General features: G+C 37.9%; 1 protein-coding gene across 6 annotated transcripts; it reads left to right on the plus strand.

The window, feature by feature from the left end:
- Window positions 1-3,493: 3,493 nt before the first annotated feature.
- Window positions 3,494-18,269, plus strand: LOC114877897 (mucin-19-like). Of its 6 annotated transcripts, none has more exons than XM_029191026.2 (14): window positions 3,494-4,042; window positions 5,661-5,804; window positions 8,462-8,607; window positions 8,680-8,852; window positions 9,980-10,250; window positions 10,331-10,453; window positions 10,516-10,686; window positions 11,042-11,202; window positions 11,282-11,535; window positions 11,616-12,920; window positions 13,185-13,868; window positions 13,945-15,704; window positions 15,787-15,894; window positions 15,971-18,269. In XM_029191026.2, the coding sequence occupies exons 1-14, from the start codon at window positions 3,982-3,984 to the stop codon at window positions 17,090-17,092; spliced, it is 6,483 nt and encodes a 2,160-aa protein (XP_029046859.2). In that variant the 5' UTR covers window positions 3,494-3,981; the 3' UTR covers window positions 17,093-18,269. The 6 variants fall into 6 exon arrangements, with proteins under 6 accessions (XP_029046859.2, XP_029046858.2, XP_029046861.2 ...); XM_029191025.2 differs by having other exon boundaries at window positions 3,495-4,042; window positions 13,053-13,868; XM_029191028.2 differs by having other exon boundaries at window positions 3,495-4,042; window positions 11,616-12,650; window positions 12,921-13,868.
- The last annotated feature ends 2,083 nt before the right edge of the window (window positions 18,270-20,352 follow it).

Here is a 20,352-nt window from a genome sequence, read left to right on the forward strand (position 1 = left end):
AGGGTTATTCTTTCGAAACGTAGCAATAATTCATTGAAAATTTATCGCTGGCAAAACGTGTGCCGATTCTATGTGGCAATCATAAAGTCCGCCACGGAAATCGCGACACTGTTGTTTGTCGCTGTTCTGGAAAGTGACGTAACTCGTAGGAAGAAACTGCAATGGCGCGAAACGTGTAATGCAGACCTGGATATTCACGGGACGACCTTATCGAGGATGATTCACCTGAATCATCCATCTTGCTCGTAATGCGTGGGCTCGTGATATTTTATCGGGAGGAAATCGAGCCTCTGAAACTAAATTCGTGAATCCGTAAATGATTCGGATGTTCACCTTGACACTGGATAAAATTGTTTTTCTACAAATTTTTACGATTCTTTCCTATGAACTTATAACACTGGAATCTTAAGATCCTGAATAAAATTTATGACAAGGATATGTTTCATAATTTTTCCATAATCTTTTTGTTCAATTTGTGGAATTGATCGAATTTTAAATTTTCAAAAGGATAAGAAGCTGTTCCATTGACTTTTTATTCATTCACGCCCGAGTTTCTCTTATCGGAAAATCGAATTGATTAACCATATCTAGCGCACCATTATTCTCCCTCTCGGAACGAACTGTTCTCATGACTCAATGACGGTGTCGATGACAATCTCTTTCCAACAATCGGCGAACAGACAGTCGGATATCTACCCTTTTTTGGTTATCGCCTCGGTTGGATCTACCCTCACGATTTAGTGAATTTCTGAAACCTTGCAAACATTACCTTTTAACGTATTGTGTCCGCTGTTAACGTCATTCTTTGTCCTCTATATACAACTCCATATTATATTAAACAAAATTAATCAAATTTGAAAATTAATTTTGTTTAATATAGTGCTTCCTCTTTGGTATATTACATTATTACTGTGGTCTTAGAAATATTGAAAACTATATTATTTTATATACATATATTAATTTTTTTTATTTCTAAGATTGCAGAAGTAATTCAATATATCAAAGGAAAGTATTGTATTAAAAAATTAATATATAGATATAAAATATTTAGTTTTCAATATTTCTAAGACCACAGTAATAATTTAATTAATCAAATTTGAAAATTAATTTTGTTTAATATAGTGCTTCCTCTTTGGTATATTACATTATTACTGTGGTCTTAGAAATATTGAAAACTATATTATTTGGCAAAATTAAATTTATGATGGTTAATGAAAAACGCGTCAAATTATCCGAAAGATAATTTCCCTTGACTCATTGAAACCCGGATGAAAAATCATTATGATTATCTTTGAACAACATTGTTGACTCGTTCGGAAGGTTTCTATTTTGGAATCCGTCATCTCAGCGTAAAAACCAACTCATAATTATTATCGACGATCAATGGCGCGCGAACCAAGCCACATTGTATTAAATCCATTAGCGGGGAAACAATATAAATACGAAAGCGAAAATGTTCACTGACGTAACACGGAGTCGCGTAAAACGGTGATCATTGTTGATTAGCATGCATTACTGATTAATCTGTCTGCATGGGAGTTTATCGTGGATACCGGATAAACCGGTAAACACGTGTACAGCATCGCGAAGAAGAGGATGACTGGGATAACTCTGGTTGAGAGTAGTTGAAGCGAGGCGTTCGTGACGCGTGCCTCTTGATTGGCCGTGATTCAGGTACAAAACGATTTCTTTTGTTTGCGAAAATAACCAGAGCACGAGACTGTATGAAAACATAATGAAAATGTTTCGTTGAATCATCAACAGGGAATCCGCTTCATCGTTGGGAAACTTGAAAGAAATTATTCTTTCTATTTCTATGGAACAGATGGTGAATCTAATGGGACTGTGTTAATGGAAGTGACTGCTGCTAATGAGACTTGAATCGTACACAGCAGATTAAATTATTAACAATTATATGTACTAGTTTGATCTGTAGTCGTCGTAAAAGGTGCATTCGAGCATGAAATAATTGCTAAACTTTCGCCGTGAAAAGTTAGATGAATTTTATGGATAACATTTGTTTTTGTATTTAAATAGGAGCTAATGATCTCAGTGGCAGATTAAGGGGAGGTCTAAGGGGTGCTATAGCTCTGGGTCCCATTTCTCAGGGAGCTTCGTTGTAAAATTTCATTGTCACCTCTTTTCCTTATAATTAGATGTTACTTAATGTTATTCAAAGGACATTGCAATTTTTAAACCTAGTTTTGTAGGTGGGTGAGTTTATGATGTCAGTGTCACCGCATTGTTAGAACATTTTCAATACGAATTCGTGGATTGAATCTTAATTACCTTAATGCGTATTTTACGTAATCCGCTCGGTTTTCCCGTCTATAAGATCAATAAACATTCCCCAAAATACCGGCTGTTTGTAGAATCGTACACTAAGTGCTAGAATCAGTAGGGTCAATAATATGGAGCCTCGTAAAAAATTCCTTTTGGCTACCGTTCGCAAAACAACCGAAAATTCGTTTAATCTACGTGTGTGTTCACCTTGACCACCTGATACGGAACCAGGCAACTGAAATTTGATTATGTTAACGCTTAAATGAGCAATATCTAGCGAGAAAAGAACCTCGATGTAATTTTTGCAGATTTAACTTAAAGAAATTAATTTACTTTTAGCTATTTCGTATGAAGATTTCATTCACACGAGAAAAGAAAGGAGAATGTAAATTTGAAATAGCATTAGTATTACAATAATAATGTAAAGTGGTAAATTAGAATCTTAAAATGGAACTATGTTACTGGTAACGTGCTTTACCACCCGTGTCCACTTTCAGTGTGACGATCAAAGAATTAGTCTTCACGATTCACATTATTTCACCCACATTTGTGTTAATTTATGAATATAAAATCAGATACATATGATAAATACTGATTTCAGACTGTCATGATTCAAAATGTATCCTTGTCAAAAATAGGACTAAAAACGTGACTAAGAATTTATACAAGGAAATGTTCAGCATAATTTGATGAATATGTTTAAGAATATTAAATTCCAAAAATAAATCGCATTAATTAACACGTTAAGTCTCATGGTGATCAAAGGTGATCAGCACTAAAAATTTAAACGAAATTAAAAAATCTTTGTTAAATTACACAAAGTAGCAAGTGGATTGGTTTTAAATAATTGCAATTATGAAGTGCCAATTAAATTTGGGTCAAGATTGACCCAGGCTTCGCTGTTCAAGGGTTAAAGTGTAATCTCCTAAAAATCCTTGCATTGTAAAAATGAACCCAAGATATCTTTCAAAATAAAAATGCCCTGTAATTAAGGGTTAAATTTGTATCGCAAACAATCCATGAAAAACTTCCATTCGCATAGATCCGAATAACAGTCAGTCAGACGTACCGTAACGTATGTTGCATCGGTTTAGTCACGTAGTAGCTCCTCGAGTCATCTTATTTTTAACCTGCTGGCGTGTACAATACACGTACTTACGTACGTGTAACACGGAAAGTGTCCGGATCTGGGCCAGTCTGTCCACCCCACCCAGCACCCGGTAATCCGGTGGTCCCAACCGTCGCGTTTATCCGATCTCCTCGTTCCCTGCCGATCCCCTCTTCTTGTACCTGATGTAACTCCATCTCCCTCGAAGTTTTGCTCCAAGTTGCCGCGCTTCCATACGATCGGTTCAGGGTTTACTAAGAGACCACGAATCCTCCGAAGGTTCAGTGCGAAACACGCTCTCGAACTCGAAGGATCCTTCGACTTCTTCATCCTTTGATCCCCCACTTGGCTACGACTGCACGGAGAACGTAAGAAGACACAGGAAAGAGATACTTTCCCTCCCTGTTGGTACTCGCGAGTTCTTCACGCGATATCATACGACGAGGAACGATCTAGCGTGTTCAATTTTCATCTCGATGAACGACGATCGCGTGGATCGTGGGTCGTTTCTACCGGGTCTTGAAATCGCGAAGAATTCCTACGAATTTCTTGGAGGATATTGAGAAAGAAATAACAGAAGAATCGACGGGATGATCGACAGGACGTGGTTGCCGGTCCTTTTCGGACTGCTGGGACTCTGTTATGGCTTGCGTAAGTCTTTGAGGATTTTTGGTTTCTTTTTGAGAAGTCTGTGGGTGGATGTGGTAATTGGGTAATGGATGAGTGTTTCTTTTTTATTAGAATAGAATCTCTTGAGAAAAATTTTAATAATTCTGTTATAAGATGATTTGTTTAAATTTTTATTTTCGTTATGTTTTGGGTATCGTGTGGGTGGAAAAAGTGAGTTCTTCTTGAGAAAAAATACGAAATATGTGTTTGTCATACTCGTCCAAGTTCAATGTATCAATGTCCACGTTTATGAATGGAAATGATGAATGGAAACGTCTAACGATGTATTTTACGCTACACAAACGAGATTACATAGATAAGCTCGTATTACTCTAATCACTGACACCTTTATGTCACAATCGTTTTCAATGACAAAAATATAAAATTTATCCAAATTTGCAGATCAGTAATCAAAGCCTTCATGTACAAATAGAATTCACAGAAACTAAAAGTGTTAATCGAATAACAAGAATGAAAAAAAAAAAAAAATGATGATACAGCAGTAACTCGACTATTACGCTAAAATTACGCGATTTAACGTATCCTTGGTCATTAACACCTGTGGAATCGCGTGAGGTTACCGCTAGTTTTTTTTTAATTCAAATGAGAACCATATACGTGATTAAAGGCGAGGCTCATCGTCACTCTCGATCCTCTTCTTCTTTTTCTTCTATATCGAGAACACGAGTCGTCCTCTAAGGTTAGATTGCGCCATCGGCAACTGGAGCAACGATCCGTACAAGGACGGTACCATTTACGTCATTTAAATCCGGCCGCTCTTCGCTCCGTAACACGTGCAACAAATTCGATGTACGCATTCCGTCGATAGGCGTGATGCATCCTTACGATCGCTAAAAGTATCGTGAGACCGAGCAATCGTTGAACGTAACTTTCCTTTTCGAGTGCGTTCGATGATCACGCGATTTGAGAAAATAAAAGCGTTCAACGCTTTCTCCGTTCAATGATCACCTTATCGAATTAAAGATTAAACAAAGTGCAATGTAAATTCTGATCATTCATCGACTGTCATGAAAAAAAAAATTGATTTATTGCCTCGCATTCCCTGAACATTTTCAATAATTTACTCTTCAATGGGAAATTTTTTCCACTTTCGATGATGTTACAAAAAGAATTTTTATTTAATAAAGGTTGGAGATAATCGATGAATAGTTGTTTTCTTCTGCTGAGTATCTCTTGAATGATTCTTCTTTTTCTTGTCGTCAGTCTGCAAGGCTGCGTGGCTATGTAAACGACTATTATAGCAACAGTTGCATACGAAGGATGATGTCAACAGCAACGTTCAATCAGTGTACATAACAAACGGAATCTTTGAACCTACTAATTTTCGGCTTCTATTTTTATTTCCTTCTTTATTTTGCTGGTATTCATGGCCACGTAATATAATTTGTTTAATTCTCGAACAAATTTAGAAAATTAAATAATATTAAATTAGAATTCGGGCTCTCTCCATGGTCCGCTGTCCGAGAGTAAAATTGTGGTCACTGATGGATGCTGACTCAATAGCCGTTGATGGTCTACTCAATAAATTGATGAACCAAAATTTAATTTCTTATTTTAATTAAATTTTAATTTGTTTCAGAATGCCCGAAACAGAAGGTATCGCCAGGCAGGGAGGTGGTCTGCTACACTTCCGTTTCCGACGTCGACCGATTGACCGAGGCCGTTTGCAAATGCACCACTCTGGTGCAGCAAGGCTATGACGTGCGAAATCTTTCGATTTCCGGTAAGTCCAAAGGCATATTTCATTCGCTATAATTGGCAATAATCGTATGCAGTTGAAACGTAATAGGATAATTTTTCAACGCGATACGTAAATCGTTTGGAAAACGAATCCTTTGATTCCCGATAATCGTCACGATCAATGATAAAATCGATTATATCATATCTCTTATACAGGATACCAATGTGAATCAATCTGAAATAAATCATCGTACAATGTTATTGGAAGTAATCGTTTTAATAAGCTTTCAATCTTTTTTCTCTTTTGCAAGATTGTGTTTTTGTTATTGCATAAATTTTCTGCTTCGATAGAGGTGCAGTTGCATCGCTGCACTTACTACAGGATATCGAAATGCAACCACAATAAACGTATACTCTTACGTTCGTTGGTATCTTTAGTATCATGAAATTGATTCTCAGTTTCCGTCATTAAACTTCTGCAAGTGCATTGTTATTACAATAGTGAATGAAGGGTGTATTATTATATAAAACATTTATTTTAAATCTTGCAATGTTTAAAAGCTTTAAATTAATGGTATCTGTCATGAAATGATACAATTTTTCAAAGAATAAAATTTATAAAAATTGAACACAGATATTTAATTAGAATGAAAATTAAGTGAAAATTATTTCTTGAACTGAATGAAAAAACCAAAAAAAGAATTATTTCAATCGGAAGCTCGTATAAAATCAAGGCAGAGACACGTCTGGCACAAGACATCGTTAAAATTCATCCAACACAATGCTCGATGAATATTCATGCCCATCGATCGCATTAATCTTCAATGAGCATCAGACATTATACACTTTCGATTTCGCGTTCAAAAATTGGGCTTTAAAGTATCAACGAGCCGATAAATTTGATATTATGCAATCTCAATTTGTTTCCACCCAGTGTTTTTAAGGCATTTGCATACGAAATGAAGTAGATCGTCTGTAAATTATGAATTACGATTGACCTATATTTTAAAATCTTATGATCCGAATGATGAATTTTTATTAATTTTGAGTAGCCAAGATTTGAGATTTTTGTTATTTTTATTCTTAAACTTGAATGTGAATAATTTTAAAAGAAATTATTATCATTCTTAATTATGCAATTTTTAATAAAATTACCACCGTTCTTAGATTTGTAATCAATTCTGCAATTTTTAGTAAAACTACCTCTGTTCTTAATTTGGTAATTCTCAACTAAACTTTGTTTAAAATTATTCACACTCGCGTTTAAAAATAAATAATATCAAATTTTATTAATTAGATAAATCAATCAACCCACTAATGAATATGCATACGAAATTGTTGGAAGATTGAATGCGTGTGAAAGGTTGTGTAATACAAAATTGGGTCCATTGGAAAAAACAAGATGGTTTCGAAATTTCACGAAAATCAATTTGTTATGCATAACAGAGTGTGGTACACCGTTGATGACGGTATGTCACGCGTGAAATCCAATATTCGTCCTCTGTATATGCATCACGAATCACGAGATCAAGAACGAAGGTGCAAGGGGATCGAAGAAAAAAAAGAAAGATGAGAAGAAGAAAAACCTGAAACGAAAAAGGCGTCGTTTGTGACATAATCACACGAAAACGAAAACCTCCAACTCGATTCTCTTCTTTTTCCCTCTGTTAGCCTCCGTTTCTTTGCCATGAATGGTCGGGTTCGGGCGTTTCGTTTCTTGGTGAAAAATTCCTTTAATAAAAACCGTCAATTAAAATTGAATCGCAAGGACACACCATTGGAAACCAGTTCTTGAATCTCGCCCCCATTTCGTTTTTCACTTTACGCTAATTAGTCTGGTTTCGTAACACTTGAAATTGAACTCTATATTTTCTTATCGTCACTTCTGAAAGTACTTATTTTACATTTCTCCTTCGGCATTTTTTTCTTTGGAAGAGTAAAATGTATTTACAATTATGTAGTATTGGAGTAATTATTATGTTATTTGAATTTTCTTTGCCTGTTTGAATTAATGATTTAAACAAATGAAAGAAATATTCAACACTCGTATATTAATAATTAAAGAAATTAACACTTTAATTAATTACATATGTTATTGTACGATGTGGACACTATTATAGTGCTATACTACTTAAAATATGCACTAGTATAATAATTGAAGCATTACTTTAACAAGATAGTTTTATTTATTTATTTTCTTTTTTTAGTATTCATTATTTTATTTAAAAAGTGTAAAAATTGCCAGAAATTGGATTAAGTGCTCAATACTTTTTTCCTTATTACTATTTTAGTCTAAGTTATTAAATAATTTGAATTTAAAATTAGTTGGAGCAGTGTGTAATAACTTATAATTTCTTTTTATATGATATTTCGATCAGTGTCGAAAAATGGCACGTGTCTGTATAAAATTCGTGCATGGGTGTGGTTAATGAGAAGGGAGGACAGTCGAAAGTGGATCTTATAGACGATCCAGATGTAACAGGGATCACTTTCCCTCGCACGCACACTTGAATTATATTTTTTTCATCTTACTGTCCACTTTTTCTTTTTCTTCGAGACTTGATCTCTTCTTATAGCGACGAATGTTTCAAAAAATAATGAGTTCATTACAATTCCATGAATTTTATTAAAACACACCCAGTTACTCCGAAAATTCTATTTGTTAATTAAAATTTTATCTACCAAAATGTGGTTTTCCAGAATTCGAAAATTTTCGAAAATCATTGAAAGAGATCAGTCCAACTCTCCAATTCGTTATTTCTATTGATGATCCTGGAAAGACACTGAGAACTTCCGGTACAGTTCGTCAAGAGATCACCGCTCGTTTGATCGGTATTTTGAAAGAGGTAAATCAAGATTCTGTATTAATACAAACATTCATTGTTTCCTATTCAATAATAATTGAATTATTTCTATAGGTCGATGGAATCGAACTGAACATGACTGCAGGTTCCAAAGAACGTTTGGTGCATTTTGCAAAGGGATTGAAGGACGAAATGGTGAGAAAATCCTATGACACAAGGATTTTCATGGCTCTCCCTACCAAACCAGAAGAATTGGCAAAACAGTTCGATCTGAAAGAACTATCCAAGTAAGATCTAATTTCTAATAAAATTTATAATCGTTTATAAATCATGATAAATATGAAGAGGTAATCAAAATTCCACACTTGTATCTTAAAACCCATCACTCGAGTGAAAGGCATAAATATAAGGATAAATTAATTCTTGTTAGAGATACAAGAAAGAAAGAACTCTTTTCTATTCAAATAGTGTTTCTATTAACAGATTAAAGGAGCTTCGTTCACAGATTCTGATTATAACTAATAAACATCGCGATACGTGTCGTCGATGCAATTAATCCCATAAATTAATCACCAACCGAGTAAGTGAAAACAAAGCAAAAACTGCTCATCCATGTTCGGTGTATCTGTCTAACCTTGTGCCAATTGTCGAGTGCATAGCGCGTCGTCAGGAATGCTGCAACCATCCTGATGCACCAGTTGACCGTACGATTGTTCGATGATACGTCTCACGATCCGCGAATTGTTCGCGAACAGTCATCGAACTTGGTCTTTTCATTGAATATGGATGAGCGTCGGGTGCGGAGAATGTGAACGAGATCGATGAAAACGAAAGTTGTCATCGCAAAGAGGATCATGACAAATGGGATTAAGCACAAATTTATTGAAAGATGAAAGATTTTGAAATTTCATAGGATACATTTTTGTTAAGTTGTCCTTTGGTCGTAAATTCCTTATGGCCCTAAATAACAGCAAACTATTGTTCATATTATGCAACAAGTGTATACAAGATATTTAATTGAATATGGATGAGCTATTCAAATCAGTTATTACAATATGAATGAGATCGTTTTGAATGACATTTCTAAATAATCTGTGAGAATTTTAATTACTACATAATATAGGTCATTCCAGCGCCAGGGTAAGAGGAGTTATAGCCTTGTGCTCTACTTTCCAGGGAGCCCCATTACAAGTTTTCCATTTACTATGTAAAAAAATTTGTTTACTGTTGTCCTTTTTATTCACTGCTAAATTTATTTAATTTTATTTACAATAAATATCAATTTTTGAGCCAAGTTTATTAACCAAAGTGGCCCTCGAAGGTGTGATAGTTCCATGTCCCAGAAATCTTAATTCGCTCCTGTAGTATTAATAAATTATTTTGGGTGACCCTAACTTTGTCGATTTGTCATCAGGTACGTGGACCTATTTACAATCCCCACAGACCATCTGGTCGAAGATGACGCAGCCTATCACACCTTTCATCCTTCACGATTGATGGGTCTGTTCGACATGTCCAACGCGGACAACTTGATCGACTTAATAAGCGGATTGGGAGTGCCAAAGAGGAAAATCTTAATGTCACTGCCATCCAGCGCGTACGAGTTCACTTTAAAGGATCAGGACGATAACGCTCCAAGGGCACCCACTGAAAATATGCAACCGGTTATCATTGATCAGAAACAGGTATGGTGTCAACGTGACTGACGTTTGACGGATTGATAATTTAATTGATTGATTAAACGCTGATATTCCTGATTTTTCAGCTATGCGATTTGATGAAACAAGGGGAATGGACGGTTGAAAGGGACGAAGATCTTACTGCACCTTATGCATTTAAAAATAAAACTTGGATCGCTTTTGAGGATAAAATTTCAGTTGGCATAAAGGTATGTAATAAGGGTTCTTTCATGTGTATTTGTGAGTAATTAATTTTTAATTATTGTTTCAGGGGAAATATGTATTGCTTCGCGAACTACCTGGACTTGCTATAAGGGATGTAGAAAATGACTCCAAAACGAAATGTGGCATGCCTCTTACGTATGAAATCAATCATTCTTTCATGGATTTCAAGAGGAAATCGAGGGCTGCTGTTTTGAATGCTTTGGAAGATGAATTGCATGTAAGTATCATCTTAATGATTTCCTTTTTTAACATCAGTCGTTAAGTATGATCTCGCTTTTAGTGACTTGAATGATTTGAAAAAATGTATAAACACCATTGTTAATTTATTAATATTGTACATCATTTCCGAATTGTGTAAAATTTAGATAAATTGTTATATTTGGTACAATTTTAGTTCACATAAATTTTATTTAAAAAATTTGCTGATTATGTTAAAAAGTGAAGTAGATATTTGTCATAATGTTATCAAGTAACTCGATTATATATCAATAGATGGCGATACAAAGTTCATTCTGATTTCTATTTCAAATATTTTTTATTTTTGTTAATTTTAAATCAATTTTTAATTGCAGCAAACCCAACTATCTTACCCAACTCAAGTTAAATCGTCCGATTTTCGGGTTGTCCGTGTCGTGGACACCGAAGGGCACATTCGAGTAGTTCGTGAAAATACTCAGACTGAATTCACTTGCAACAGACAGGGCTACTTTGTTCATCCAAAGAGTTGCAATAGGTATTGCAATATTTCCAATAAATCCAACTTGACTCAAATTTTATAAATATATTCTGAGACACATTTATCTTCCTTATAGATTTTATCGTTGTGTTAAATTCAACCAAGAAGTCGAAGACTACTCTGTCTTCGAATTTGACTGTCCAGCTGGTTTAGCCTTTGATGAGACCACAGAGGTTTGCGTCTGGCCAGGATCGTTATCTCAAGGATCTCCATGTCCTGGAAGTAGCGAAATTGCACCTGTAACTCGAGTAAGATTCGAATGTCCTTCAACCCCTGGATACTACGCCGATCCACAAAATCCACGATGGTTCTTCGCCTGCATAGACTTAGGTTTCTATTCTACATTCAAGAAATCTCTAATTTATTCCCAAAAACTTAATACTTAATTACATTTGATGTTTTAATTATAGGAGGCCCACATATGATGGCATACGAATTCCGTTGTCCATTCAGTCTTATCTTCGACGAACATAAGCTGGCGTGTGAGTGGCCTTGGTTAGTAGAAGGTTACTCTGGCACTGGCTATACAAGAACTGAATATGGCAATAGTGGATATGGTACTGGGTCCACTCCGGGTACTGGTGGATACTATACTGGAGCATTGCCTGATGGATATTCGGGAACAACAGGTGGATATGGAGGTGGATCAGGATACCAAGGTGGAGCTGGATCTGGATCTCAAGGCGGAGCCGGACATCAAGGTGGAGTTGGATATCACGGTGGAGCTGGATCTGGATCTCAAGGCGGAGCAGGATATCAAGGTGGAGTTGGATCCCAAGGTGGAGCTGGATACCAAGGTGGAGCTGGATACCAAGGTGGATCAGGATATCAAGGTGGAGCAGGGTCCCAAGGTGGATCAGGATATCAAAGTGGAGCAGGATACCATGGTGGAGCTGGATCCCAAGGTGGAGCAGGATACCAAGGTGGAGTTGGATCCCAAGGTGGAGCTGGATACCAAGGTGGATCAGGATATCAAGGTGGAGCAGGATCCCAAGGTGGAGCAGGATCTCAAGGTGGAGCAGGATACCAAGGTGGATCAGGATATCAAGGTGGAGCAGGATACCACGGTGGAGCTGGATCCCAAGGTGGAGCAGGATACCAAGGAACAACAGGATATCATGGTGCAGGTGGTGCTGAATCGACTGGAACAATAGGTAAAGGTTCAGGATTTTCTGGAGCAGCTGGTGTTGGCTATTCTGGCTCAACTGTAACTGGAGGGTATCAAGGATCGACTGGTGGAGCTCATGGTGGATCTGGAATAAGTTATACTGGAACCACTGCTGGGGGATATCAAGGATCTGGTGCTCATGGAGGATCTGGAACACAATATACTGTATCTACGGGAGGAGAATATCAAGGACCAACTGGCGGAGCTCACGGTGGATCTGGAATAAGTTATACTGGATCTGCTACTGGCGGATATCAGGGATCTGGTGCTCATGGAGGATCTGGAACACAATACACTGTATCTACGGGAGGAGAATATCAACGTCCAACTGGTGGCGTTCATGGTGGATCTGGAATAAGTTATACTGGAACCACTGCTGGCGGATATCAGGGATCTGGTGCTCATGGAGGATCTGGAACGCAATACGCTGGATCTACGGGAGGAGAATATCAAGGACCAACTGGTGGTGCTCATGGTGGATCTGGAATAAGTTACACAGGAGCGACTGCTGGAGGATATACAGGATCAACAAGCAGTGCCCATGGAGGATCTGGAACGCAATACACTGGATCTGCTGCTGGAGGATATGCAGGATCAACAAGCAGTGCCCATGGAGGATCTGGAACGCAATACACTGGATCTGCTACTGGCGGATATCAGGGATCTGGTGCTCATGGAGGATCTGGAACGCAATACACTGGATCTGCTGCTGGAGGATATGCAGGATCAACAAGCAGTGCCCATGGAGGATCTGGAACGCAATACACTGGATCTGCTACTGGCGGATATCAGGGATCTGGTATTCATGGAGGATCTGGAACGCAATACACTGGATCTGCTACTGGCGGATATCAGGGATCTGGTATTCATGGAGGATCTGGAACGCAATACACTGGATCTGCTACTGGCGGATATCAGGGATCTGGTATTCATGGAGGATCTGGAACGCAATACACTGGATCTACGGGAGGAGAATATCAAGGACCAACTGGTGGCGCTCATGGTGGATCTGGAATAAGTTACACAGGAGCGACTGCTGGAGGATATACAGGATCAACAAGCAGTGCCCATAGAGGATCTGGAACGCAATACACTGGATCTGCTGCTGGAGGATATGCAGGATCAACAAGCAGTGCCCATGGGGGATCTGGAACGCAATACACTGGATCTACTGCTGGAGGATACACAGAATCAGGTGTTTATGTTGGTTCAACTGAACACGGAGCTGTAACTGAAGGTTACCGTGGATCTGGAGTAAAAGGAAGCCATGCTGGTTCTCCTGGAGCCCAATATCCAGGACCTTCTTACGGAACAGCATCGCCAGGATTTTCTGGAGGAGTTGATTATTCAGCTTCACCTACTGGACAAACAGGAACAAAGTATTCTGGATATGATATAGGAGGCATAGGTGGATCCTCGGCACATGGTCAAACGTTTGGTACTTCTGGAAGTGGAACACAATACTTTGGAGCAACTGGTAGTCATGGACAAATACGTAAGTTCCAACAGAAAAGTAATTTGTCTCTAATTTTTATTTAATTAAAATGGTTTATATCCAATGTATTCCACAGCTGAATCTACTTACGTACAAAAACCTGATGGACCGCGTTACAACTGTGTGACTTGCACTGCTGCTCAACCTTCCTCTGGTCAGACCTACGTAACGGACGGTTACCTTGCTAGCCATGGTGCCTCTGGTTCTGGTGCAACTATTTATCAAGGTACCACTGGGTACACGAGTAACGTAACTTTGGCTGGAAGCTACGTACCTTCTGCTGGAGGTCCAACCTACCACGTGTCGCCTTCTGATTACGGATTTTCTGGAGGAGCTGACAGTGGTGCTATCATTACAGGACATAATGTCCAGGGATCAATTGTCACTGGAAGCTCTTCTCCAGGAACTCTTGTTACTTATAGCCAGACACCTGGTGCTGTCCTATCAGGATCTTCCGAGCAAGGAACCATAGTAACCGGAGGCAGTTATCCAGGATACACTCAAACTGGCGCAGGTACACCTGGATACGTAATCAGTGGAGGTGTCAAAACTGTATATCCTGGCTCAGCTAGTCCTGGAACTATAATACATGGAGCACCTACACCAGGTGTCCTAATAACTGGCCCACCTGATGCTGGAACTATTATAAAAGGACAGCCAAGTCCTGGCGTCGTCCTAACAGGACAAACAGCACCTGGGGTGTCACTTGGTGGTGCAGTCGAACATGGAACAGTCATTGGCAACCAAGTATACACTCAAACAGGTTACACGACTCAACATGGAGGTACTGGTACAGGTGGCGTCTATGGAACGAAAACTGGAAGCGTGCCATCAACATATGACACCGGTTACAAGACAAACGAATACCATGATAATGGAGGACGTGGTACTATTAGGTTCAATAATGGCGATGTAACTACCAAGTACACTGAGAACGACATTCCGGACTACAGACCAGCCGGGGGCACTATACCTCCTGACACTCTTCTTAGTGGAGGTGTTTCAGGGACATCAACACCAAGTGGATTCACAAAAACTGGAATCACCAAGACAGGCTTCACCACAGCCACATTAGGAGGAGGAGGTAGTTACGTGATTGGCACTCAATCAAGACCTACACCTAAACCTGAGAATATAGGTGAGAAGGCTTTCGAGGGTAACGTGGCAGGATACACCAAGTCGTCGACTGAAAGTAGCATCAGGGGCTATCCATATACCCCTTCGACTCAGTATCAAAGTGCTGGTCACGATGATACCTCCAGGATCACTTTGGGTCCATCAAAATTCACTGGTTACTCCTATCCTAGACCAAATGTTCCATTCGTAACTGGAGTTACATCCTCTCCAACTGGATCAGTTTCTCCCACAGAGGGCAATGTGCTCACAGCAACAACTCCGACACCATTCTTGAATGTAGAGGTGTATAATAGCCCCAAGTTTGGTACTTCTACACCTGGTTCACCTGCAGTTGTGAAGACCTATCAAAGACCTTCAGGCTTCGTCCATGTCACTTCACCAGCCACACCGATTTACACAACAGGACCACTTGAGAATTACAAAACGACTATTTTCGAAGCTGCCAAGGTTCCTATTGTTGCATCTACAGTTAGGCCTGTGATCGATAATGGTTATAAGACCATAATATCTTCAACTCCCATACCAGTGACCTTAACTCACGATCAGTTTGGTGGAAATATTCAAACTGGATCTGGGTATGATCAAACCCAGATTGGATTTGGAACAAAGTCTCAGCAGGCTGGATATGGACAGAAGGATTATATTTCTGGTACGACACCTTCTTCAGTGTTTGAAGTCCCATCGAACACACGCCCCCAGGTTAGTTTCTTTAAGGTTAATCGTGGGCACAGATGAAAATATAGATTAATTCTCTTTATTACATAAATTCACTTTAATTTAGATTAACTATGGGTCACCTGGTTCTGCATACTTTGGTTCAACCTCGAAGAATGCCTTTGAACAGCAGTACGTGACACCTTCCAGTATTTCAGAATCATTGAAACCACAGGTGAGTATTTCAAACACCTTTTCCTCATCAATATTTTATTTGATCAATACTTGATGAAAACGAATATTAATTTCAGACTCAGTATATTCCAAGCAGTACTCTTTCACCAGCTATTGGTGTAACCTACAGAAAACCATTCACTTTGCCTAATCTCACACCTACACCATCTCCTGATTCATACCCCAGCTCTGGACCAGGATCCATCAGTGGTGGATCCCCAACGAACATAAATATTCCTAGAGACGAAGTTGGAAAATTGATCACCAACTACAACAGAGGAACGACCAAATACGTCCCAAGTGAATATGACGTCTACTCTCCTGGATCATTCGGTGGATCATCTTCGTCATCCAACTTCGGACAGGGATATGGCTCAACACCGTCAATTCATAAAACACAGTTCCCTGTTGGAACTTTCTCTGGAGGTTACTCGAAACCCTCTTCCATTAGCAGCTATCAATCCACTGCCAAATCGACAGCTGTAGGTAAAGGAAAGGTGATCGTCAAGTGGAGTGACCTTCATCCACTACTTCTGGGCAAACTAGGAGCAGAATGCACCTGTAGAGGTGATCCTTTCGCCAATCTTCGTGGTCCAGGTTCCAGACTGATCAACTCCTCCAAAGGCAAAGTGGATCTGTCCAGTTACGATGAGTCTGAGATCTATGTAGACCTTGAAAAGGAGGGTTCCTATGAAAAGAACGACTATGTAACCAACTATGACGGTCCAGTTAAGATTTGGAACGATGAATTAGCTCAAGTCCAAGAGAAACCATCATCCACTTATCTACCCAGTGTTACTCCTTCAGCGAACCTGGGTGCTCCTTCTCAAAATTTGATCAGTGGCTCGTCGAGTCGTGGTTTCACTGCCAATTTTAGATCCGGAAAGAGTCTGAGTAATTTTGATTCCTCCTCTAAGTTAACCGGAAACAAAGGACAGTCTTTGGATCAGCAGGAACCTGTGGCATTCGGTGACTCGGAGGAAATTATAGATGGTGCCACTAACTGTGCCAGACCCGGTCTCTTCCGGCATCCTAATTTCTGTAACAAGTTCTATGCTTGCCATTGGGACGAGTGGAAGAAGAAATTCACCCTTCACACGTTCAACTGCCCGGTGCATTTAACCTTCGACAACGGCGCGAACGCCTGCAATTGGCCCAGCATGGGGCCTGCCTGTCAGGACGATAATTTGTTAGTTTAAACGGTTCACTGTCGACCTTGAACGCGATGGTGCACTCTCGTGACACCTCTTCTTCGTTCAGATATTCAGGGCACGAGTACAGTTTGAATGCAAAATGCAGTATCAAAGAGTTTGGTGTAAACCTGTTATTGGCAGCAATCGATTTTATCAATTGGTATTTCCAGCTTATTTTAATTAAATTCTTACTCATCTGTTAAATTTTGAAGTCAGGTCAAAGTTTCCATTCAAAACTTATCTTGGTGAATTTTATTTAATTATCTTGGTACAGTAGCTTTGATTGATGGCAATTTTTCAAAATTTTGAAATAGAGGAGGTATCGGTCTTCAGATTCTTTATATATACATTCTGTAACAAGGAACAAAAGGCCATGAGGTAATATTTAATTATAACGAGGTAACGGTTTATACTGAATTTCTTTGCATACCATTGGAACCTTCACCTGAACAGGCGTAACAGAGAATGCTTTCTCGAGGTAACGAGGATCGAGACAAAGAAGAAGAAAGATCCAAGGCGATCGAGGTGCCACCACGCGAAAGCACACTGTATGTCCAGAGTGAAAGTCAAACTGTACTCGACGATCCAAATCGCGAGTGAAGTCGATTAAATATCGTCGAGAATCATTGTAAATAACGTCCCCTGTTCCTCGAAATTTGTAAATAACCACGCGTTATGTATATCCTAAAGCTAACAAAAAATGAAATTGGGAAAGTGGATCCGGAAGTGTTTGACCCTTGAACGGCGGACCATGGAGAGAGCCCCAATTTTAATTTAATTTTGTATCTGATATTATCTCGTGCACCCCCAGATTCGTTAATTCTTCTACCTTGATTTCTGATACTTTCCATTCAAAAATGGAAGTTTATTTTAATATTTCTATTTTTTATGCGTTACTTAAGCTTGCCTTGATTCTGTGTTCATCTCGTTCCTATATTTCCCCCACTCTCTCTCTCTCTCTCTCTCGCTTCTTCTTGAATGCAATTATTATTTATTTACAGCTTATTATTTGTAGGTGTTAAGGATACGATAAAGATCTATTGATCTACTAGAATCGACAAGGATTTCTGTTTGCACAATTCTGAATCGAAGCTTCGATAATCAGTGCCATTTTATCGTGGTTATCTAATTAATATGTAATATGTACGAATATAGAATAAAATAGTAAGACGTGTCAATTTCATTCGGATGTTTTTATTAATTGTCAAATGAAACAGGGAACAGCCTCGGGCTTAACTTTCGTTTGTCCCATATAAAGTCAACAAGGCGTGGTTGACTTTCCATTTAATGATGAAGACGGTCAATTGATCATGATCACCTCCGAAACGAGATCGCTGATGATTAATGCAATATAATATGGATAAAGTTAAATTTTTGCATATTTTTAGCTTTTACTGAAATTTTTAGTACAAAGTAAATTATTTTTATGATAAATTACATTGTCGATGACGGAATATTTTGAATAATTAAACACTATCACCCTGTGTATAGTAATCTTGATAGAAAGTTGTACCCACAGAATCATAATTCATGTACCAAACTTGCATAATTAATTTCACAGCTAGGTGACTTCGAACCTTATCTTTCTTTTTTTATCGAGAAAGTTTTCAAAAATTTCCCAAACTAATTATCATAGAATGGATTGGGATGATTGTAAATTTGGCTTTAATCAAAAATCTCAATACACGGAGTGTAAGTATAGAAAGCAAGTATGCTAAATAAAAATCCATGGAACGACGATTTCTCCGTGCATACAAAATAGACAAATTCTTAATAACGAACGACCAAAGAAACACAAGCTTTCAGTTTGCAGGAGAAATTGGCTATAATAGCAATCCTGTATAATATTCATCTTTATTCACGTTTAATTATAAAAACATTCGAAATGCTGTAACAATTTGAGACAGGTTGGTTGCATCATACGAAAGTTACAAATAACGTAATCGAAATTCTATCAGATTGAATCATTGTGACTTGGAATTCATTGAATTGTTATTTCAGAGATCATTCAAAAAGATATTTCTGTTTGAATGGATTTTTTTGTAAAACTGAACATTAACGGAAAGCAGAATGAAATTTGTATGCAATAATTTTTATTTTTATTATTATCTTTCAAATTTGACTACTGTCTATTTCAAAATTGATCTACCCATCCAGGATTGAATGAAAAATACTTTTTCTTTTTTCATCTTCGAATCCTCTTGCTCTTCGTAAAAAGAAACGAAGAAGTCGAAGGAAGAAGAAATGGAAAAAGGAGGTCACCAGAAATAAACCGTGTCGCCGATGACCCACTGATACATTTTCGTTCGCTTTGTAAGTGGGAAATGACACACAAACACCTTTGTTTCTTATTCAAATGAGATTATAAAAATCTATCATCTTTCTTGGAAATATTCCTGTGTTATAGTTTAAATTTTATATCATGAAACTCTTAGTACCTAAGGAAATAAAATTCAAGAACAGTAGATGCACATTACAAGACAAAAGTGGTATGATCAAAGAGGAAAGGAAGTAATTTTGAAGAAGGAAGAAGGAAGAAATAACTCAGAATTTTCTTTAATAACGGGTTCTCATGCGAGCTACTGACCATGCAATAACTGCAATTATCACGACTTTCTGATACTTTCGGCTCTTTTATAGTGTAGTTTGTTGATTACGCAAAACTTAGACTTCCTGTAGAAAAAAAGATAGAGCAAGGTATAATTTGATCTCGTATTACAGTCCACTTTGAAGTAGAAAAATATCTGTTTTTAATTTCTATTTTTAATTTCTACAGAAGTTAAAATAACCTTCCAAGAATTATAATATTATGTAAACAAAATCTAAGAGACCTGCTTATTTGAAAATCGAGAGTACTTTTAAAAATCAGCACAACTAGTGAACGCAATATGGACCCGAAGAACAAGGTGATACGTGCCGAAAGTCAAAGTGAAAGTTATTTTTCGTGGTATAAAACAACTGATATTATAATTGGAACTTTATTCTGGTCAATGTAATAGTGTGCTATTTTCAATAATTACATTTTCATGTTATATTAAATTAATTACCCCAATGGCATTTAACGAATTAAATAACAGTTGACTGCTTTGCAAATCTTAGGTGAATGGCACAAATTGATAATTATTAAAATTTCTTGCCAGAATAATTACTCCACGTCCTAGATTTATTATTATGACTGAGTTTGCAGGTGGCACTGTATGCCAAGAGAGAAAATTCATTTAAATTCATGCTAAATATAGTCCGTATTCAATTTCTAGCCGTTCATG

Source organism: Osmia bicornis, chromosome 10 (genome assembly GCF_907164935.1).
Source record: "Osmia bicornis bicornis chromosome 10, iOsmBic2.1, whole genome shotgun sequence".
Lineage (NCBI taxonomy): Eukaryota > Metazoa > Arthropoda > Insecta > Hymenoptera > Megachilidae > Osmia > Osmia bicornis.